General features: G+C 37.8%; 1 protein-coding gene across 1 annotated transcript in view; it reads right to left on the bottom strand.

The window, feature by feature from the left end:
* Nucleotides 1-24,548, bottom strand: part of Rnf17 (ring finger protein 17) — a 113,070-nt gene that overhangs the window by 44,895 nt on the left and 43,627 nt on the right. The window contains exons 12-19 of the mRNA XM_021182183.1: nucleotides 19,612-19,770; nucleotides 17,666-17,855; nucleotides 16,563-16,731; nucleotides 14,288-14,478; nucleotides 12,325-12,466; nucleotides 8,684-8,837; nucleotides 4,728-4,843; nucleotides 2,546-2,663 (exon numbers count right to left, since the gene is read on the bottom strand). Of these exons, the coding sequence (XP_021037842.1) occupies nucleotides 2,546-2,663; nucleotides 4,728-4,843; nucleotides 8,684-8,837; nucleotides 12,325-12,466; nucleotides 14,288-14,478; nucleotides 16,563-16,731; nucleotides 17,666-17,855; nucleotides 19,612-19,770 (1,239 nt within the window). The remainder of the gene's footprint in view (nucleotides 1-2,545; nucleotides 2,664-4,727; nucleotides 4,844-8,683; nucleotides 8,838-12,324; nucleotides 12,467-14,287; nucleotides 14,479-16,562; nucleotides 16,732-17,665; nucleotides 17,856-19,611; nucleotides 19,771-24,548) is intronic.

The raw sequence follows: 24,548 nt of genomic DNA, 5'->3' as shown, positions 1-24,548 counted from the left end.
TTTTAAGGCCAAAAAGAGTTAAAAACAAACAAAAATTCAGAACTCTCAAATAAGTAGTATTTTTTTCTGTAACTTTTGTTTATTTAGGACAAACTAAGTTTTCTTTGAGAAAACTGCTTTTTTATATCTACTTATTATAGCAAACCAGGAGTTAAGGGTAAAATTATTTAATAGTATTAGTATATAGCAAGGAACTTGCTTAGTAAGTATCTTGACAAATAAAAACATTTCTTTAGGAAAAGCCATATCTTAACTGCTGAGCCATCTCTCCAGCCTGTAAGAAACACCACCTCAAATATATACTGAATCTGTATGACTATCCCTTTTGCAAAATTGAGAGCAGTTGGTAGCTGCAAATCGGAATGATAATTCTAAATAAAAAGATAACCAGTTGCCAGCAGTAACATATTATATAGTTTAAGAATACATATTAGAAAACTTTTTTCAGCAAAGTATTTCTGGTTACTACTCAATGTCTCATGGAAATTATCTACGAGCAGGCGGCTGACAGTGGTGAGCCTTGATACTCTGATCCTCCTCCTCCTTACGAAGTCCTTTCAATGCCGCAGGGCGAACGGTCCGTAGTTACTCTTTATTGCCATCCTGGATTTCTTCCATGTTTCCTGCTTTATGAGCCAGGAATCTACACTAATGGAAAGCTACCCTTCCCAGCAGTGGCTGTTCTAAGTCCCAATTTTATCAGTTCACGAGTAAATGGGAGTGGAGTGGGTTGTGGTGTGGTGGGTAGTGGCTGGGGTAGTGCAGGACCCTTTGGCACTCCTTAAATCCAATTATCCTAGCTAACAATTATGGTATAATTAGTGGTGGCTATCCCTGGTATTAACAAATGATTAAATGAGCAAGAAAGAGTAATCAAAAAAGAGATCCAAGGGCCAGCAAGATGGCAGGGCGGGGTGCGGGGTGCGGGGGTGGGGGGAGTAGGGGTAGGGGAGACAAGTTGCTTACTGCCTAGCCTAATGACCTGAGTTGGATTCTTGGGTCTCACATGGTAGAAGGAAAAATCTGACTCTTTTAAGTTTTCCTCTGATCTCCATGCATGCGCCTTACTTCCCTGCTAATAAACACATGTAATAACGATACACAATGCCTTGTACTTTCCATGGAGTAGCACTGAAGAAAGCTGCTAACATCAACGGTTTTATAGACAAAGGTTGAGCAGCTGCTTCCAAACTAAAGTTGTTTCAAATTTAGAGGAATTTGCTCAAGGACTAGGAGAACTTTGTTGTTCATCTCAGAGAAGCCAGATTTAAAAAATCTACAGACCAAGGATGCAATTTCTGTAATTATATTACTCTTCAACTGAATTAATATTTTTGAACAATTTCTTGTATTAAAAAGTTATCATAGAAACTGCATCATTTTTAAGCTAGTCAACCTTCAGTAGTTAATCTCTGCTCTCTTCCTTCACTATAAACAGGAGAATTCTCTTATGCTAGGTGGGTTCATCTAATGATAATGTGACAGAATTGAAAAGCAGCTATAAATCTTCTCTAAATAAACATGGCCCATGTATCTTGTATACTAGGACTCACTGAACCCAACTCTGGCAGGTGTTATTTGGAAAAGATAAAATGTGTACACAAATATACATATGTATGTTGTATCTGTGTGTGTGTTTCTATCCAAGATCCCCATCTTCTTATTGGCAACCTTTAGGGCCAGATGTGTTTGGAGATTCAGAATTCTTCAAGTTGAGAAATGCACATACAATGTATATAGTAAGTACCTATAATGGAGTGTGGGCAAGCAGTTTATACACATTACTATCTTGAAGTAGAATGTGTGCTTACTGTAAAAGGAGATAAAGGCTTTCCAAAAAGGCTTCCAGCAAAAAGACGAATGTCATAACAACTCAAATCAGACTCAGGCAATCAACCTTCGATTTTCAGAACATGTGTTAGAAAACTGTGGGTTAGTGGCCAACCAGGGTTGTAGACCTGAGCACTTCCAAAACTGCTTACAACTTTTCTCAAAATATGGAGAGAATCTACAACTGAATTTACTTGGGACAAATGAAGGAAAGAAAAACAAATAAGCAAGCAAGCAAACAAAAGCTATTTACCAACCATGTTCTGTCTCCCTTCACTTGCCTAAGACTTAACCTTAGACTAAGCAAATGTAGACAAGCTAATTTTGGCTTTAGGTTTGCAAGGGACCACAGTGAAGGTGACTTGATGGTTTTATTGTTTTAAGTGGGGTCTGGCTACGTCATCGAGACTGGCCTCAAGTTCCTGGGCCCCAGTGATTCTCAGCCTCCCAAGTAGCAGAGAGTAAAGGTGCAAACCAATTTTATCTGTTGTAAGGATGACTTTAGTCTTTAATGGTATGTTTATTGTCTGGTGTGCTTTGTCTGTAAGGCTTACAGGAGATAAAGTCCCTAAGCCTAATTCTCAATGAATGTTATTTCTCACTGTTACTACTCAAGGTGCATTGAATTTGATCTAAGATACGATGTCTGTTATATAATGTTAATCTTATTTAGATAATAATAACAACAATAATAGAAAAAATAGAAATATCTTACTAATAACAGAACATGTCACAAATTTATCTTGAGTCTTTTCTTCAAATTTCTCTTTAGCCTTTTTGGACCACTGTGATCTTTTACTTGGTTCAATATATGCCAGCTTACATTTAATTGCCTGTATCAAACAAAATTCCATCATTAAGAATATAAACATAATTTCTAGTTATGTTAAAGTTTTCTGTAAGTGAAGAAAGCTAATGTTTACATAGCTTGGTTAGTACTGCACTGGAAAAGCAAGCTTGAGGTCCTAGGTTCTAACTCCAGAGCTTCAAAGAAAGAAAGCCCTCAAACAAATCAAGTGAACCCTCAAAATCAATAAACTAATTCAAATTAGTTAAGAATCATCAAATGCATCGATTATCCATAAAATAACTTCGTAAACAAAAGTAATTGGAATTAGCAATTTGGTTGAAATTGTTGAAACTCATATACAAGAATAATAAACATTTATTTAAAAGTCATTTATGGTTGAATGAAATCGTTGCAATTCATATAGAAGAACAATAAGTATTCATTTAAAAGTCATTTATGATATACTGTAAAGGCAGACACACAGACATACAGGACAATTTATATTCATTCTAGAACTGCTAAGAATATGAAAGATGGTCAAACCTTGTAGCTCACAGCTTTAATCACAGAGCCTGGGAAACAGAGGCAAGCGAATCTCTTGTGAGTTTGAGGCCATCTTGGTCCACATGGCCAAGTTCCAGGACAGCCAGAGCTACAGAGTATGTCTCAAAACAAAACAAAACATTGTGAATGATATATTCTTCAAGAATATAAATTTAAAAACACTTAATATTCTTGTTTTTGTTTTTCAGACAGGGTCCTCCATGTAACTCGCTAATACAAAACTGGTATATAGACCACACCGGTCTTGAACTCAGAGATCTATCTGCCTTTGCCTCCTGGAATCTGAAATTAAAGGTATGTGTTACTATGCCCGGATAAAATATTGAATATACTGTAAAATATTTATTTATTTGTGTAATGCATATGAGTATTTTTCTGCATGTTGTACATCACATGCATTCCTGAACTGGTGCCCACAGAGACCATACAGGGCACCAGATGCTCTGTAACTGGAGATACAAATGGCAGTGAGCTACCACATGAGTGCTGGCAATCAAATCTGGGTCCTCGGTAGAGCAGCCAGTGCTCTTAACAATGGAGTTATCTCTCCAGCCCCAATGAATATTTTTGCTCATCCGCATTTTCTAGTTTCTTTTTATGATTGGCAAGATGGCTACACAGGTAAAGGTAAATGCTTCCAAGTCAGAAAACCCGAGTCCCATGCCTGGGACCCACATGATGGAAGGAGAAAACCAATTTCCACAAGTTGTCTCTTTGACTACATGAGTACTGTGATGTATGTACACAGACATACAAAATAAAGTAAGACATAATGCATTTTAAAAAGAGACTAAAGTGACAATTTTTTTTTTCCCGAGACAGGGTTTCTCTGTGTAGCCCTGGCTGTCCTAGAACTCACTCTGTAGACCAGGCTGGCCTCGAACTCAAGAAATCTGCCTGCTTCTGCCCCAAGTGCTGGGATTAAAGGCGTGCACACTGCCGGCAACAAAAATCTTTTAAAAAGATATCTTAGTAAAAATTTAAGTAACAAGAGAAGATAAGTTAAAAATAAGCCTCCTTCTTATCCTACTCCATTGAGATCATTATGGTTAAGTATTTTACATATTTTCCACATTTCTCTTTCTATTATAGACCTTTGGTGATTTACACAGAAATTAAACAATAGTAGAAGTACTTCTGAGATGAGTTTTATAACTCAATATGTCAAAAAATTGAAACTCTTAACACATGACATGAGCGCATGATGATGAATGAAAAGCTCCAAACTAATAAGTACTTATGACCAAAATACACTTTTATTAAAGGTTTATATTTATTTGGCAACACATACCTTTTATTATTATTACAGACCTTGGGACTGAACCCAGGGCCTTGACATACTAGGCAAGTGCTCTAACTTCTAGGTCCATACCGTGTTTTTAAATCTCAGAGTACTTTAGGTATAAAGTAGCACTTTGTCTATAGTCCTTGTATCAGGCACTGCTTACAGACAACAACAGTCATTAACATGGCATTTCTATGTAGAAAACGATTTCATTTTGGGCTAATAGCCTAGTTGAAGTGTTTGTAACAGGTAAATTACCTTCTCTGGGGGTTCCAAAAACTCATCCTTTATTTTCCGCATATCTTTAAGTGTTATTTTTGCAGTATTACCAAAGTCCACATATTTAACTTCTACTTCCCGATGTCCAGGCAATCCTTAAAAGTTATGAAATGAAGAATCACAAACTTAGCAGGTCTCTCTGTTAGTCTTGTTTTCCTTTGGGAAGTTCAATTATGTAGAAACTTGAATAAGAAAAACTGACTTTTATGAAATCACCCCCAATGGATGGTAGAGACTTTATACTTCTTAACCACACATACAAGGCTATGAAATTTTCTCTATCATTTCAAAACTGAAAGACTGATGCAGTAACACAGTATTACCAGAGGAAGCAACCCAGAATTACCGACTTTTGGAAAAGTAGAAGCAGGTGGCAGAGCACTGGTTAGTCCCAGGTAGTAAACATCCATTAGAGCTGAGATGGTGCCTATTGTCATAGGTGTAAGTCAAGAATGTGGGGAATCTCCCAGTTTCCTATGTGCATCCCTAGGCTAGAATTCCCAATTGTTTCAGCACTATTATTTTTATTCTTCTTTAAGACTCTGATTGAGATGTAGTTTTAAACTATAGAAAGCCTGAGTATGAAACTTAACCAACAGCATTGTTTCTTTACCCAAATATCAAGCACACATGAGAAGAGAGCCAGTAGGCAGGCTGTCTCATATTTACCTCTCATTTATTCTTTCCTTTTTCTGAGCAAAACAATGTAGGATGGTAGCACCAAAACAGAGAAGGAAACTCAAGTGATGAACACAGGATCCAGAAATCAGGAGAAGAATGAAGTGTACTGCCAGGTGAAATGTGTTCCAGAACAACAAATGTGTAGCACTCCTACAGATTAAGCACTACTAGTTGGAAAAAAAAAATGGGAGGAGGACTCCATGGTTTAAAAGTACATCAAAACTAAGAATATCCTAAAAGCCTAACCATACGGAAATTCTGAAGTCTTAGGAAAATATGTAAATTAAAAGAAAATAATGTAGATTAAAAACTGTCATAAGATCAACCTAGAATTAGAGTCTACTTTACAGCTTAGCAAGGAAAATATCTATAGACATGAACTTTAAAACACTGATACGAGCATGGAGAGAAGACAAAAGAGCTATAAGTGATCTCAAAGATCTCTCAGAGTACAAACAAATGTGTAACACCTGGAACTGGGGCCTTGAGAGAAGCATTAAAGATTATAAGAAATGTCAAATAAAAGAAAAACAAACCCCTCCAGTTTCGAGAATTAAAAAGTAACTGTATTTGAAAAGGAGATGAAACTATAGATGTAACAGATGCTAAAATATCAAACTGAACCAACAAATCAGTTACCTAGTACAGTCTTCAGTGTGACATTTAGTGGTGCTGTGGGAGATGCAGGAAGACAGACCCACTGAGTCATACGTAGATTTTCATGTTAACCCTCAAAGTCATCATGAAGACTGGCCCAACTTTCCTCCAATGTTAGTCCTTACAGAGCCCCACTGTTCAACAAAGGAAGGATTTGAAGCCAATAATCTTAATTTAAAAGTAGTTGCCAATACCTTAAAGATGTAGAAGGTTCATTTATTCCACATGTATTTGTTAAGATAATTACATTAGTATTTTTCTTCTAGTGTTTAAATAATTTTGTTCCCTCCCAAATTCACATTGACGCTTAGTCCCAATGCAACGAGAGAGGTGGCTGAGCCGTAAGTCTCTGCTCTAGTGAATGGACCTAGGTGCCTGTGTCAAATGGCTGAATTGAGGAACACTGACTCGTTCTTATCCTCCTGCTAGTTAAGGAAAAGGCATCTGCGCTGTCTGAATGAACAGTGCAACAAAGAGCAGGGAGACCAGACCCTCACCATTCCATGCCTTGACCTCAGACTTCTGAGACTCCAGAAGTGTGAACAGTATTTCTACTGCTTATAAGCAGCACAGTCTGTGATGCTTAGTTATAGCAACACAAAGACATTCAAAAGAATTGTATCTGAAAAAAGTTTAGCTAGCTTAAGGCACTAACTACTAACTGAATTAAAACCATTGATGACTGAGGATAGAAAATTTAATTTGGAAGATTAAATAATTTTCATATAGGATTTGAAATTTTCTGTTTTGGTAGTAGCTAGTTAGGTTCTTAGGTTAATGGGAAAACATTTTAAACAGTGCCAAACTAAACTTAATCCTTTTAATAAAAAGGTACATACCTACAGACACTGAAATTCAACAGGACCTAGCCCATTTTTCTCTTGCTATAACAGAGTAACTGACAGTGTACCCTATAAAGACAGTGGTATGTGTAGCTCACTGTTCTAGAGGCTCCAAATCCCAAGTACTGGGATAATAGTCTATGTAGTACCATGCACAGTTCTAATTTTATTATTTTGTGAATTCAATTTAATTTTTTGACTTGAGGAGAATGTAGAAAATACATATACAGATAGTGAAAAAGTTCAACACCATGGCACATGGCTACATGTCTACTTAGTTTCTGGTAAGGACTTTCAACTCATGATGAAGTGGAAGGGCAAGTGAGTGCATGCTAAAGAGGCAGTGAGAGGCAGCCTTGCTCTGAAATCACCCACTCCCTTGGTAATTAATCCAGAGCAAGAGTCCACTCTTCCAAGAAAAGCTCTGCTCTCATGACTCCCCAAATCTCCCACTAGGCTCTACCTTCCAATACTGCTGCACTGAGGACCAAGTCCTGACATGAGTTTTCTGAGGTAAAACCAAACCAAACCAAAACCCAGAACATAATATACCAGGCTAAACTGCTTATGGTGTGTCTAACTTCCAAAACCCAATGGCTTCATATATAATTGTTCTTTCATAGCCATAGGCTGGGAGCAACCACACACCGTTTGTTGCCAATACCTCCCTTTTCAGAAATCTCTAATCTCCAACCCCTATTTGTTTATATTATTTTTGTGGTTTTGGAAATTGAAGCAAAAGTCTGGCACATATCTGGCTAATGCTCTGCATTTTTAGACAAGGTTTTTATAAGCCACTCAGACCCTGAACCCCTCTGCCTCAGCTTCCCTAGCAGCTGGAACTACAGGCAGGGCCACACACCTGGCTTTACTTTCAATTTTTACATCAGTTCATTTTGGAGTATTTTGTTGTTTCTGAGACATATATACACTCAAAACAGCTCAGAGTAGCCTTGATTTTGTGATGTAGCTGAGAATGACTTTGAAATGATTCTCCTGTTTCTGCTTCCTCAGTGCTGGGATTACAGGTGTAACATTGTAATCCTATCATGCTTAGCTCTAATTCTATTATTGTTGAACTGAATTAAATTCACTTAAGGAGAGTGTAGAAAATGTTCAGTGCTGGGTGTGGTGGCACACGCCTTTAATCCCAGCACTTGGGAGGCAGAGGCAGGCGGATTTCTGAGTTTGAGGCCAGCCTGGTCTACAAAGTGAGTTCCAAGACAGCCAGGGCTACACAGAGAAACCCTGTCTTGAAAAAACAGAAAGAAAGACAGAAAGACAGAAAGGAAGGAAGGAAGGAAGGAAGGAAGGAAGGAAGGAAGGAAGGAAGGAAGAAAGAAAGAAAATGTTCAGTAAGATAGGGAAATTTAAATAATAAAGTAATTCCCTAAGAGAGAGGAATACAGTAATTCAGAAAGGAAGCTAAGAGATTTGCATCTTAACAAGCAAGCAAACAAAAACCAGCAAGAAACAGATGAAGGTAGAGGCAGCCAAGGTTCAAAGAATGGGTTTTGATGCTCTGCACCTTCTATACTGGTTTTCTCGCCAGATTCCCAATGGTTAATTTCTAATCAAGCAAATCAAACTCTAAGTAGCCAGAGATTGACCTTCTGAAGTTATCATGCCTTCTAAAGACATATGACAGGGCACATGGTAGCAGCAGATAACACCTCCATGATTTGCTTTCTAACAGTGCAGGTGATGCTTGCTCTGGTGTACATTTCCCTGTGGAAATAACAAGCACTTTCCTACCGATCACTTTTGCACGATACCAAATTCCATCTTCAAATTTAGCTACACAGGCTTGATTCTGAAGAGGACAAAGGATTTCCAGATTTTCTCCATCTTCACCTTTATAGAATTCTTCAATTGTTTTTAAAAGAGATAAAAAGTCCAGGTTTTCCATCTGAGGAAAAAGGGATATGACACTGCAGTTTAATAGAAAATGGAGGCTCAAATGTTGAATTTATTACATGTACTGCTCAGAAATTCATAAACATTAACTGACATTAGATATAGATCAATCTGGTATTATATAATTTCTTTTGAACCTATTTCATTCAGAACCAGTATAAAATTACTATGTGTAGATAGAAACAAAACTAAGATCCCATTCAACAAAGTAACTTACTGTATGTTCATCTAGATTATGTCTGTGTCCATACACATATACTCAAACTTTTGTGTTTAGCAAAACTTAGTCATACTGTACATAAAATTTATAGATTTATTTTTATTTTATGTGTATGTTGCTTGTATGTATGCATGTATGTATGTATGTGCACCACGTGCATGCATGATACCCATGAGGCCAGAAGAGTGCATTAGATTCTCCTGCAATTGGTGTTTCAGATGATTGTGAGCCACCATGTAGGTACTGGAAAATAAACCCAGGTCCTCTGGAAAGCAGCCAGTGCTTTTAAGTCTCTCCAAACCTCTGAATGCACAATTTAGTGACCACTATTTTCCCATTAACTCTCATTTTGCTTCAGTAAATGTTTCTACTCATGTTTCTAAGTTATATTTAGTTTTCTCTAAATGATCCAAATGATTATGCAATCCAAGATTATATTATTTTTCTGGCTGCTATCTCTAGAATTCATAAACAAACTCTACAAACTAGCACAGCCCTCTTTTCAAAATATTTTTCAGAGTTGGGGCTGGACAGATGGCTCAGTGGTTAAGACTGCATGTTGCTCTTGGGGAGGCCCCAAGTTCTGTTCCAGCAATCATGTCAAGTAGCTTACAATCACCTGAACTTCCAGATTCAAGAGGATCCATAGTTTCTGGCCTCCCTTATCACTTATACTTACAAGCACACCCCACATATATAAAATTAAAATAGTAGAAATCAATCTTAAAAAACAACCTCTTCTGGATCACCGAGATGGCTCAGTAGGCAAAGGTGCTTGCTGAGAAGCCTGACAATTTTGCTGTTAACTCTTGAGTTTTCTAGGACCCACATGGTGGGGGCGGGGGGAGAGCACCAATTCTGGCAAGTTGTCCTCTGACCTCCACATTTGCATAATGAATAAGAACCATCAAAGCCCTTTTTCCACAGAATTTTCCACCTTCTGGGTTAATGTGGTTACATCCTTATACCGTCCCTGTGGAGGCTGCATAACTTGCAGAAGTCAGTTCTCTCCTTTTATCATATGGCTTCCTCGATCAATTTCAGGTTGTTAGGCTTGGTAGCAAGTTTCTTTATCTAAAGAGCCATCTTGCCAGCACTCTTATATTATTATTTATTCTTCCTTTGAGCAGAGTATACTTGCTGTACTTCCCGCAAAGTAACTACAACATCCACAAGTTTGATGGATCTCAGCCAACCCTCTTTTTGCTGGTGATTTTGTATGATCATGCATGCTCAAATACACTGGAAGATACAATACTTACAACCCACTATTAGAATGCTAAAATTAAAGCATAACTCTGATCATGATTCTGATGTCTCTCATCAAACAGTAATACCTTTTTTTTTGTGCTCACGAATTAGTCTGGTATCTTTGATGTCTGATATCTACTTCCTTATCATTTACCTAGCAGTTTTAAAATAAGTTGGTAATTCCCTCAAGTTAAAATGCAAAAGAACTGGTGCACAACTGTAATCCCAGGACTCAGGAAGCAGAGGCACGCAGATCTCTAGGAGTTGAGGCTAGCTTGGACTATATACTGAGTTCCAGGACATCCAAGGACAAATAGCAAGATCTTTCCTCAAAGAAACAAACTTTCCTAATATTAATAACTGGCATTTGGAGAACTAATCAAATACCCTTGATTAGGGGAGAGGGAAGTATAGGAATTTCAAAAACAGTATTTTCAGACCATACCAAATATAGCCTAAAGTTTAATAAATGAAACCTATTTTACTTAAGAATACAGCAAATTCACAAGTCCCTCCCCCCTTTTTTGAGACAGAGTCTTACTACAGTCCTGACCTACAACTCCAAGGTGGTTTCCTATGTATATAGTATTGGGGTTTCTGTTAAGACAGCTTATGGCTCTTAGGGGAATATTTTCATTGCAAGTGGCATAAATTCATTCAAATATATATATATATATATATATCCCTGTACATATAAAATAACAAAATATTATGTCTTCCTATGGTTTTTCCAAACAGCCTTTCAATTGATAATATACCTACAACACAATCCCTATACCTAATGTGCAGGCGATATTGTGGAAGAGGTGGCAGAAAGATTGTAAGAGTCAGGAGCCTAGGGTATCGGCTATGATACAGTGTCTTCTCTATATGAGGGGCAAGGTGCACTCATAAAATCTCACACACATAGAACAACACCAAGTGGACTTGGCAGGCTGTATTTTTGTGTGTAACAATAATAAAAGAAGAGGAGGTTATGAATTTCAGAGGGCATGGGAGACCATGGGATGAGTGGGAGTGGGTAGAGAGAGGAGTAGAAATGATATTAGTACTCAATTATAAAGTTCTCAAAAAATTTTAATTAAAAATGTTAAAATAGTAAATTAACATTATGCTTATCTATCAAAACAAAAAGACATTGGAAGAAAAAGAAATGCATGTCCTATTTATTACAAGTCTAGGAGCTTCCATTCATCATGCAGGCAACCAGAAAGTGGTGCTACATTGGAGATGGCAGGCTCTGAAGCAACATGGCCCAGTCCAAGCCAGAATGTATATTTTCAGAGTTGTGTGGAAAAAAGATGTTTTATCTATGTGATCAGACTCTGCATCTAATAGAGGCAGTAGCATCTTTATCACAGTATTTATGTGTGCATACGTGTTTTGCCTGTATTCATACTTGTGCACCACTTGCATGTTTAATCCCATGGAAGGCCAGAAGAGAGCATTAGATCCCATGGAAATGAAATTGCAGTGAGCCAACATGTGGGTCCCTGGTAGAACAACCAGTACTCTTCAATGCTGAGTCATCTTTAGCCCCAACCACAGTCTTTCTGTGATATTAGTGATGACTTCACAGAAAGACTATGGTTTATATATGAACTAATTCATATAAACCAATGAGAGACCAATGACAAGCCTGCTGTTTTATTAGCTGTCTAAACTGATTTATCAATCACACATCCCAAGCTCAATCTAAGAAGGTTTACTCTACTTTGAAGTTAGTAATAACAGTTCTTAGATCTTCCTGGTTGGAATTAGCTTTCCCAGTCTCTTGTCTATAGAGAAGCAAGAAACACTCACACATAAGTACCACTCTTATCCTTTTCTACCTTTATTTCACTAACTTGTAGGAGAAAGATTTTTACTTGTCATAAGCCCAGTGAACTTCCTGTTGTTTATAGTTGCAGCTTCTAAGAAGTTTAAACGTACAGAAGACTTGATTAATTTGTATTTATTTTGTTAAACATTTCTATTTAAAAATCTTTTTTAAAAAGTGTATACTTACCAGCTGAAGATAAAAATCAGTAGGACTATTTATATGGCAAACCATGACTGAAACTTCAGTCATCTCTTCAGGCAAAATGGGTGGATGATAGCATAAAGTTGTATTTTTTTCACTGTGACTTCTTGGTGATTGTGACCTAAACCTAATTAAAAGCATAATAAGCAAACCAATTCTTAGAATGGTTTTGGGCTTGTATAAACATTGACTTATTTACCAAAAGTATACCACTTTCAATGTTTCTCTAACTTATAACTTGGCATGGTTTCCACTTATTTAGCCCTGTAATAAACGCTCAGATTTCTATCAGAGGACTCTGGAGCTGAGACTGGTCAAAAGCATGTCACGGCTTCTGTGGGCTGTGGAGGTGCTGAGGTGGGACCAGCTCACTGCTCTCTGCCTTTACTCTTCTAAAGGAAACCTATGTGGGTCATCTCTGGAGTCACACAACACTAGCTAGGATCTTCTGCTGTCTCCATAGTTACTTAAGTCATCTTAGTATCACTTAGAGTAGTGATATGAACTCATTCCAAAGGCTACATAATGTAAGTCAGGAACAGTTAAATTACAATTCATGGAACTAAATAGCTTTTTATGAAACTTACAGAATGCCAAATATGTTTAGTAATTATACATACTTTCTATTTTAAGTTACTCTATTTGTGTGTGTGTGTGTGTGTGTGTGTGTGTGTGTAACATATGTGTGAAAATTAAGGTGCTCATGGTGCATGAGTGGAGGTCAGAGTTTAACCTCAGCTAAGATCTCCTCTTCTGTGTCTGTCAGGCTTGCTGGCCCGTGAGCTTCTAAGGGTTCTCCTGCCTCTGCCACCCATCCTGCCCTAGGAGCACTAAGATTAGATGCTTGTGATGTGCGGTTATTTTATTCTGGGTCTGGGTATTAGAACTCAGTCCCTTCAGCGTGTGTGACAAGCACCTTTATTCACGGAACCATTTCCCCAGTCTTCTATTTTAGGTTGCCATAACTTCTTACTTCTTAAAGCAAACTAAATGTAATTTTCACAAACAAGTATCTATAGACAGCATGATAGCAATGTTTTGAAACCACTAAGAACATACTAAAGTTCATTTATGATAACTCTTTAGACTTATTTTATGTGCATGAATGTTTTACCTATATGCATATGTATACAGCACATGCATGCCTGGTGCCCTCAGACATCAGAAGAAAAGAGTCAGGTCCCCTGGAACTGTAGTTACAGATGGTTTTGAGCCACCATGTGGGTACTGGGAACTGAACCAGAGTCCTCTCTAAAAACAGCATATGTTCTTAACCACTGAGCATCTCTCTAGCACAAGCCTATAATTTTTATCATAATCACCATTCATGACAGAGTCTCATATAGCCAAGCCTGGCTTTGAACCTGCTCTATAGGCAAGGGCAGTGTTGTATTTCTAATCTTCCTTCCTTTTCCTCCTGAGTGCTAGGATTATGGTGATGTGCCATGCCTGTTCATATGGTGCGAGGGATTGAATCCAGAGTTTATGCGTACCAGGCAGGCACTCTAACAAGTCAACTACATCCCTAGGCCAGATTCCATTATTTTTAAAACTCTTCTTTTCACTGGCAGTGTTGGCATACACCTTTAATCCTAGCATTTGGAGGCAGAGTCAGGTGATCTCTGAGTTTGAGGTCACCCTGGTCTACAGAGTGAGTTCCAGGACAGCCAGGGCCACACAGAGACACCCTGTCTCGAAAAACAAACAAACAACAAAACTCCCAAACCCTCTTTTCCTATTTATAGCTATAATCTTTCAAAAGAGATTTACTTTTATGTTTCTAAGTATTTTGCGTGCATGTAAATATCTGTGCCACATGTGTGTCTGTTATTTGAGGACAACAGAAGGTGGCATTGTGTTCGACAAGAGCAACTAGCACTCTAACTCATAATATCTTCAGCCTCTAGAACTTAAATATTGAATATTTAAGTTTTAACAAGTCACTTACCTTGCCAGTTCCATAAAAACCAATGCATCTCTGAGAGACACAGGCATATCACTGCTGATTTTATTTGTTGGTGGTTTCTGCAGATCTACAATAAGGACATCATCTTCTTCTCCAAAAACTTTCATTAAGACAGCCTTCTTATTTACCATTTTCAAAAATTCCACTTTTGCCTCCTTTTCCCAGCCCTCAGTCTATGGGAAAAATAAAGTTCCAAAGTGGTTAGTAATTATAGTTAGCTCTAAAGTTAGTGTGGATGTAGTTGGGTATACCAGCTGGCCTACGACTTAAAGTAAAGGCACTGAACCAACCATATGCATTTAGGAATCAGCTGAGGCAGTGAACCAAGAGCAGTCTATCTATGTACAAGGTAGATATCTACAATCTAAAGAAACAACCTTAAGACATGTATAAGTTTATAAGTCACTTTCGAATAGTATAAAAATTGAGGGCTGGAGAAGCGGCTCAGTGGTCTGGATGGAGCACTTGCTGCTCTGGCATCTGGGATAAGATTCTTAGCACCCAGACGGTGAGTCATAACCATCTGTAACTCTAGCTCCAGGGGACTCTGGCACCTTCACAGGCATCAGGTACATACGTACAGACATGGAGGCAAAACATTCATACACATAATATAAAATATCTAAAAATTAATATATACATATATGTTTAAATATATGTATGTTTTTCAAGACAGGGTTTCTCTGTCCTGGCTGTCCTGGAACTTGCTTTGTAGACCAGGCTGGCCTCGAACTCACAGTCATCTACATGCCTTTGCATCCCAAGTGCAGGATTAAAGGTATGCATTACCACACCTGGCTAAAAAAGAATATTAATGAAAACTATAATGACTTGAAAGTATGTTTCATATGAATTTTCCACTTAAATTACAGAACTTCAAAAGGCAATTCTGAATGTATACTTTAAGACTCCAGTACTGTGACAGTATAACAGACTAAATAATGGATACCAAAGAAATAAAATTTCTTTGGTGCTAGGAATGTAGCTCAGCTGGCAGTGTACTTGCCTGGATAATCCCAGGACCACATTAATTAGGAGTAGTCATGTACCCATCCTGATTAGTGTGGTAAACTTGGCACACCTTAGTGTTAAGGGAGGAGAAACCTCAGTTCAGATTACCTAAATCAGTTTGATCTGATAGCATGTATATTAAATACTGCCTTCATTAATGTAGGAGGATCCGTCCTACTGTGGTCAGCACTACTGCTAGGCAGTTGGTCTTGGGTAATCATAAGCCTGTGAGTGAACTAGCTAGCAAACAGCACCAGAATCTTCCACGATTCCTGCTTCCATGCACTTCCTTAGCTTGAGTGAGTTCTCTAGTCAGAGGTAATGCTGCCTGGAATAGCAAGCAGTTCTACATTCAGGTTCCTGTCTGCAGTTCCTGTTCTGAGTTCCCGCAATGACAAATTGTGAGCTAAAAATACAAGTCAAAGAAACACTTTTGGCCTTAAGTTGCTTTTGGCCAGTGTTTTAGTACAGCAGCAGAGATCAAACGAGGACAAACTTTATAATTCTAGTTTCAGAAGATAGACGCAGGAAGTCACCCTGGCTATACAGGGAGTTGGAGGTCAGTGTAGACCACTTGAAAATCTATCTCAAAAAAAACAAAACATATCTCTGATGTGTTGCTAGAAACTGAACTCTGGTCTTCTGCAAGCACTTTTAGCCACTGAGTCATCTTCCAGCCTCATTTTACTTAAAAAAAGAGAATTTGTTCATTTATTTTGCCCACCATCTGTTGACTATCTGCTCTGTGGCAGAAGGAGTGGCTAAGCGTTGTGAATAGTGATGAACAAAGGCACAAACTCCTGCTTTCACAGACCTCCCAACACAACAACAGCCTCACATATACTTTTATATATAGTTCTAGTTCCTAAGATTTCTTGGTGGAAAGATTCACAAATAATTCCAAACATGAGCTATGAATAAAATACAGAGAGGGGGAATATATAGAAATAGATACTATCCCATTTTCTAACAGATTTTTTTTCTACAAAATTGACTCTAAAATGTGGTATTTACTTGAATATTTTATTATGTTCATATGAACTTTATTGAGCTCAAATTTTCATTACAAATATTTTTAGTTATGGAAGCTGAGGCTTATGGCAACTTTTATTGGCACTAATAGTTCATAACCAGAATGTGTTTGTCAAGGCTAACTGGTTCTTTCAGACCAAATCAGCAACTTCACTGGCAACACAACTAAAACTCCAACAGCCTTTGAGGGAGACTCCCTTTCTCTCTCACTTACTGAATTGTATGGGACGATGTCTTTCAAGGAGCACAGGTGTGCTAAATGTGGGATGTCTTTCAACAGTTCTTCACTGTATGGTTCAGACTTCCTTAGAAGCAGACAGAAGTCACTTAGTGTAATATGCTGTTCACCATCATGCTCTGGTCCCTCATGTGTGTCACCAACTCTAGGAAAAAGTAATAGTAAGAATAATGTTTTACTGGGTGTGGTCATGCATGCCTTTAATCTCAAGAGAACAGAGGGCAGACGGGCAGGGACAGAGGCTTATGGATCTGTGCTGGTTTGAGGCCAACCTGGTGTATACAGTAAGTTCCAGGTCAGGCCGTGCTGCACAGAAAGGCCTTATCTCAAGAAAGAGAAATAAAAAAAAATAATGTTTCAATCTTTAAATTCCTATTATTCTCTACAAGATGTATATGTCTAAGGATAACTACCTAAAGTTAAATCTTGTAGAAATGTAGATTTTAAATTAATACTTTTTATTAATAATTTTATTAATCATTAAATTCTTAAGCAGACACAGTTTTACTACTCAGAATTAAATCTTGGCTACCTTTATTTGAACTTTCACCAACTCATTCAGTTTAAACTTGAATGATAATGAATATACTCATAAAGCCGTGATCATTAAATAAAGTAACCATACTACAGACAATAGTGACTCTCACTACAAGATTGTTTCAGTTTCTTTTTCTAAGACTTAGAACAGAGTTTTGGATACCTATAGTGAGTCAGACAGCACGACACTTAAACTTCCTGTAATGAATTTATAGCAGCAAGATTAAAAAAATTTACCCAATCACTTGTAGCTAAGTATTAGTACTTTACTTAAAAACATCAGCTACATTCAGCCCCTGCTCTGAAAAACCATCAGATGTGCGTCTGGAGCACATAAACAAAGCTCTTTTCCAAGTTCCTCTTCTAGTAACACTGATAAAGGACAACATTTAACTTAATTTGTAAGACAAATATACAATAGAGCAGAGGCCTAGGAAGTGAAGGATGACAGTTCTTTATTACTTCCTTCCTTCCTTTAATCCTCTTTCCCATAAATGTTTCTAAGCAGGCCCAGAACACACAATAATCACAAAGAGTCATACCCTGTGATGATCAGGACTTCAGAATTTCCAAAATCTACCATGAATATCTGTATTAGTGAAATTTCACAGACTGAGAATTTGGTTGGACTACATGGTTTTCTAATATTTTTAGTTTTTGATGGAATTATTTCAGTGATAATTCCTCGACACCACATTCTATTCTTAATACTGTTGACAAATATTCTTGCACCTATATAATGGGAGAGACAAATCATTAGCATTTATGAATAAAGAATCAAGTAAAGCTCTACCTTAAAATATGTATCTGAGTTTTCCAACTAAGAAATTGTATTTCATTGATTTACTAATTATACAGTACTGTCAAGTGCTATGAAAATAAAAGGCAATATATTATGGCAATTTCTTTACTTCAGTAACTTATAAGCTAATTGAGAGGCTAAAGACATATTAAGTATAAGCTGTTACTCAGTGAGGAGCTTTTCTCCACAAACTACATTAGCACAGTCAAATGAAATTGTCCTGCCATCAAAAAGCTAAAGGAAGGTCTTTCAGAGATCACTAATACACACACACACACACACTCACTAGTTCACTATTAATACACACACACCCTATGAATATATTAGCTTACAAGATACACGTACTTTCTCTTGGTAAATGTGAGTTAAAATTAAGATAAAATGAATAGTATTACATAAAAATTACAAAATTGATTAACACTAATTAACACAGTGTAATTCAGAGAAGGGGAGGATAAACTAAGAACTTAGTTCAAATTAATGTCCATGAAAAAAGATGAAGAAAGAGGCCTGAATGTGAATGTATCCTATGAGCTGTTAATATTCTTAGCCTTTTGTGTTTGAATCCACTTGTTCTCCACAATAATCCTATGGACTTGGTTTTGTTGTTTGTGTTTTGAGACAAGGTCTCACTATGTAGTTCTGGCCTGTCCACTATGTAGCCCAGGCTGGCCCCCAACTCTCACAGAGATCTGCCTGCCTCTGCCTCCCCAGTGCTGGGATTATTATACCTGACATGGAGCAGGTTCTTTTGCTATAGGAAATTTGAGATGTGGGGCTCAGAAAATGGTGTGTCAAACGTGTCATTTTGGCATACTAAGCAAAACAAACTTCCAGGACCAAGGCCTTTCTAATCTTCCCTAGGATTTTCCCATGAGCAAAACTGAAGTCTATTTCCTCAAAGTTCTTTTATCTAAAAGAACTTCCCAAAGAACAGGACTCTCTTAAACTTCCTAACAATAGTCAGAAAGCTAGAAAAAAAATTAAACACCAGGAAAAAAAAAGACAGTAAAGATGTCGTCACATAGCTGATATAGGCTCTTCATCTGTTCTAAGGTCAGCACTCAGAGATTACCTGAAGGCCTTCACTGCAGAAGACACACTCTGTTTGCAATAATTTATAACTGGCTCTGGCTTCTCTCCCACCCTGGTTCTCTCTTCTCTAGGGCATGATTAAGCTTCAACTATCTAGCCTTTTCCTTGAGTTTCATATTTTCTATAGTTCCTATGTATACTAATATATTTATTATTCTCTCTGTAAACCTGTCTTGTTGGAGAACATTGGCTGTGGTCTGGATGATGGGCAGGAAAGGGTTAACTTCTTGTCTATCCCAACAGAACAAAGAGAAACTGCAAGACTAGCTCAAACCACAGTGAATTTGGGAAATGTAGTATGCTAGAACCTGTCATCTTAACAATACTTCATTCTAAAGAGGGTGTTATGGGCTTTGTTATTTGAAAAGCAATTTACTCTATAATAGAGCGGTTACACTCCAAATATGTATTAACATTGATTTTAATAGTTAGCTAACTTACCTACATACTTTATGTTAAATAATTCTAAAACTTTCATATGACTATTATAAAAAGAAAAAAAAAACTTTTGCAAGTTTATACAGGTTGGCCAATGGCCAAATATTACAGTATTTAAACAAACTTTATAGTATAATCTAGAGTAATCTTTACCTAGTTCCAAAATGTGTGAAGGATCAAGGTGTAAGCTCTTATTGCAAACTTGCTTCATCTTCTTCTCCAATATTGTTGCATCTTTTATTTGTGAATATTTCCGCACATAGAAGTGGCAAGGATGTATTACATGACTTACAAAAACTAGCTCTGGACAACCTGGGCAAGAATTTAAATTTAAAGCACATTATTAAAACATGACATGGGAAAGAACCATAAAAAGTAAGCAATTATAGTTTCTTAAAAAAAAAAAAACTCTCAAAAAACCAAAACCAACCCCCCCCCCCAAAAAAAAAACCAAACACAAACAAATACAACCAATCCAGAAACAAAAATAAACCAGTATTTTCACAGTGAGTTTCAAATTGTAAAGCCCACAAAGCACATGGATCTCCTTTGTCTGAGTGCTGCCAAGGATGAAACCCTGGCTGTCATGCACCTTAGGCAAATGCTCTGCCACTGAGCTACATTCCCTCCTCTATGAACTCTTTAGCAACAAGAACTGAAAATACTTTGTCTAACTTGAGAAACATTTTCTATAGGTTGAACTCAAGTTCACATGAGGTTTTAAAGTCACAGAACATGCTATAATACAGCAAATCTAGGAAGAAATCCATTTTGTCCAACACAGTAAAGCAGCAATTCTAATAAGAGAAAGGAAAAAAAAATAAACAGTATTCCAAACAACTAGAAAAAACAACCCAAACCATGAATAACCGCACACCTGCCTCAAAACTGGCCCTAAGTGCAAACAGACTTGTGGTCTGAATGAGAGTGACCCGTACGCTTATACACTTGACTGCTTGGTCCCAAGTTAGTGGAATTATTTGGGAAGAATTCTGTGTGGCTTTGTTGAAGGAGTTATGTCAGAAGGGGTGGGTTCTGAGGTTCCAAAGGTCCATGCCATTCCTATCCTGCTCTCTCTGTCACATATTTATGTTTCAAATTACCAGCTACTGCTCCAGTGCCATGCCTGTCTGATGCCATGCTTCCTGCCACGATGGTCATGAATTCTAACCCTTGAAACTGTAAGCCCCAAATAAACTCTTCTATAAGTGGCATTGGCCATAATGTCTTATAACAGACACCATAATCTTAATGAATGCTTGGTCCCCAGTCGATGGAACTGTTCAGGAAGAATTAAAAGGTGCAGCCTTGTTGAAGGTAGTAATCAAGACAGGCCTCAAGTCATCATTTAAAAGACAAACTAGTTGCCTACATTATAAAACACCTGGCTATTCTGTTGTCTCCAAAGCAAATCATCTCACTGAAAAAGATATCCACAGACCAAGAGTCAAAGGAATAAAAATTAAATTCGTACAGCTATTCAAGACAAAAGTACTTAAAAGATAAAGACCACTACATAACAATAAAAGGAACAACACATCAAGAAGATACAACAATTGTAAATATGTGTATTCTAAGTGTTGGGACGTCTTTCATAAAACAAACATTAAAGGGCATGGAAAATCAGGCAGCTACTTCAACTTACTTTTATTTAAACTAAAATTCAACAAAGAAACAAAAGTTAAACTATCTCATGCAGCAGCTAGACCTATCATTATCTACAGAATATTCCATTTAACAAATATAAAATACACATTCTTTTTAGCAGTCCATGGAATCTTCCATACAAAATTATAGGCTACAAAGAAAGCTTAACAAATACAAAAGAACTGATGAATTCTAGGTCAACTGGTGGTACTCGAAGAAATGAGTGAGGGAATAAATTAAAAATGTCCTAGAATCAAATCCAAGTGTGGCGGTACAGACCTTTAACCCCAGTGCCTAGTCTACACAGAAAGTTCTAAGGCAGCTAAAGCAACACAGTGAGACCTCTCTCAAGACAGAACGAAATTCTCAGAAGCAAATGAAAACAGCCCCACGACTTATTAGCATGTCTGCAATACAGTTAAGGCAGTTCTAAGTGTAAGTTTGCAGCTATCAAGTATTCGTTCACGTTAAAAATAACGAGTGAGTCACACACAGTGATCTCAGAACTGGGAGGTGGAGGCAAGAGGACTAGGAGGTCAAGATTATCCTCACTTACAAAGTGAGTTTGAGGCCACTTTGGGCTATGTAAAACCCTGTCTCAACTCCCTATAGCCCCCAAATAAATTAATGATATTCTTCCAAGTCTCAGAATAACAAAATCAAGCCAAATGCTGCTGGCAGAAGAAATAACAAAAGATAAGCTTAGAAATTAATGAAGACTTTAAAAGAATATACTGAATTGATTCTCTGAAAGAAAAGTTAAGATTGGCAATCTTAATAAATTTAATCAAAAGAGAGGACTGTAAATTAATAAAATTATAAATAAAAAAAGAGAGATGTAGTGGTGTTTTGAATGAAAATAGGTCCATAGGGAGTGATAATATTAGGAGGTATGGCCTTGATGGAGTAGGGGTAGCTTTGTTGGAGGAAATGTCTCTGTGGAGCAGGCTTTGAGGTCTTAAGATGCACAAGCAGGCCCAGGGTCTCATTCTCTGCTTGCTGTCTGCTGATCCAGATGTAGAGCTCTCAGCTAACTCTGCAGCATGTCTGCCTGTGTCCTGTGTCCCACTATGCTTCCTGCCTTGATGACAATGGACTAGAACTGAACTGTAAGCCAGGCTCAATTAAATGCTTTCCTTTATTAGATACCAGGAATTATGGTATTACTGTGAAAGGCCTGACCATGCTTTTCTTTGGAGAAGTATTGAACACTTTAGGACTTTAGACTGACTTTACTTTAAGTGGGCCTTAAGGGGCCTTACTATTAGGAGCATGGGAGACAGTGGTCGTGAGAATGATTGGAACTGTGCCCCTCTAACAGGTTTCAGATGGGAACAATATTAGTATGTGGCCTAGAGATCATTCTTGTGATATTTTGGTGAAGAATGTGGGTGCTTTCTGCCCTTGTCTAGAAAATCTGCCTTAGGATAAATTTAAGAGTTATGGATTAACAGTTTTGGCAGAGGACAATTTCAATCAACCTAGCTTTGACTACTAGCCAGTCTTATGTAGATCTATAATGACAAGGAGCAAGCTGAGCAGACAGAAATATAAAATGTATAGGTGGAGGAGAAAAGGAGCACCAGGTAGTGCAAACAGATTGAAGAAAAGCCTGATGCTAAGTGGAATAGAGGAAGTGGTAACACCAGAGCAAGACTCTACCCAGTTAAGCTTCCAACTTGTGAAAAGGAATTAAAGAAAAGCTTAGAGCTAGGCATAGTGATGTACACCTTAATTCCAGTACTAAGAAGGTAGAGGCTGGCAGATCTCTGAGTTCAAGACTAGCCTGGTCAAAGGAGTGAATTCCAGGACAGCCAAACTTAGACAGGGAAGGAAACCAAAAGCAGAAAGCTGATGAAAATGTATTTAAATGAGGGGGTCATGTTCTAACCCTAGCAAGTGGCAGAAGATAGTGGCTTTGGTCATGTGGTTCTGAGTTTAGAGTCAAGGATACAAGAAAGGTGTTATAGAATCTACCTCTGAGACTAAGAGGATAGGCATGTGTCAGAGGTATTCCTGCATGGAGGCCAGAGGGGCCATTACACGAAGCTGTAAAGATGAAGCCTGGATTTCCTTAGAGACCTCAAGATATTAGAAATGCCAGAGCCATGGAATACCTGCTGAAGAAAGCAACAGGGAGTGGAATCAGCTCAAGAAAAAGAAGTGTGTTGTAGACAACAAAGCTGAAAGGAGTTGGAGATTAGAAAAATATTCTGACATCAGACATGGATATGCTTAATTTGGAATTTGCCTACTTGGCTTTTGATCCAGTATTTCCTCACTATGTTCCCTTTCCACCCTTTTGGAATGGTAATGGGTATCCTGTGCCATTATAAGTTGGAAGTATCTGATTTGCTTTTTCATTTGTATTTACAGGGGATTACAGTTAAGAGACTGTGTGAGTCTCTAAAAAGACTTTGAACTTTGGACCGTTAAACAGTGCTGATACTATGACAGGCAATGGAGACTATGATATGGCTACAAGTCTATAAGGGCCAGAGAATGGAATATGGTGTTTTGGAATATGGCCATAGGGCCTATTTCATACACTAATAATGTGGTGACATTATTAGAAGATGTGGTCTTGTTGGAGTAGGTATAGCTTTGCTGGAGGATGTCTCTGGGGCTGGGCTCTGAGGTCTCAGATGCTCAAGCTAGGCCCAGGGTCTCATTCTCTTTCTGCTGTTTGCCAATCTGAATTTAGAATTCTCATCTACCTTTGCAGCACCATATATGTCCATGTGCTGCTATGCTTCCTACTATCATGACAATGGAGTGGGAACTCCATTGAACTGTAAGCCAGTCCCAATTAAATGCTTTTCTGTATAAGAGTTGCTGTTGTCATGGTGTCTCTTCATAGCAATAGAAACCACGAGGCAGAAGTAATGACAGATTCCAGTGAAATCTAAAGGATCACTATAGAATACTTTGAAAATTATATTTTAAAAAACCTGTAAAACCTAGAAGAAATGAACAAATTCCTAGACATAGAAGACCCAGCAAAACTAAATCAAGATGATATAAATTAGCAGATCTGTAAGAAGCATTTAAATTAAAGCAGTAATAAGCTGTATATATACACAAGCCCAAGAATGGATGTATTTACTGCCAGATAATATCAGACATTCAGAAAGACCTTACAACATCACTCCTTAACAAACTGATCCTATGAAGTCAGTTCCACCCAAACCAGAGAAAGATGGCAGCAACTATATACCAAATTCCCCCGATAAACACAAAAATAAAAGTTATCAATAAAATTCTTGCAAACTAAATTCAATAGCACATTAAGAAGATAGTATACCGGCAAAAGTCCCTTCCGGTCGACCGCAGCACCGGGGTTCCTTGCCCGCCGAGTCTCCGGACACCCGTAAGGACCCACACAGGATCCCCGACGGGATCTTAAGACCTCTGGTGAGTGGAACACAACTTCTGCCAGGAGG

The sequence above is a fragment of the Mus caroli genome, chromosome 14 (assembly GCF_900094665.2).
Source record: "Mus caroli chromosome 14, CAROLI_EIJ_v1.1, whole genome shotgun sequence".
NCBI lineage: Eukaryota > Metazoa > Chordata > Mammalia > Rodentia > Muridae > Mus > Mus caroli.
Note: the sequence above shows the minus strand (reverse complement) of the source record. Positions and strands in the feature narration are given on the sequence as shown.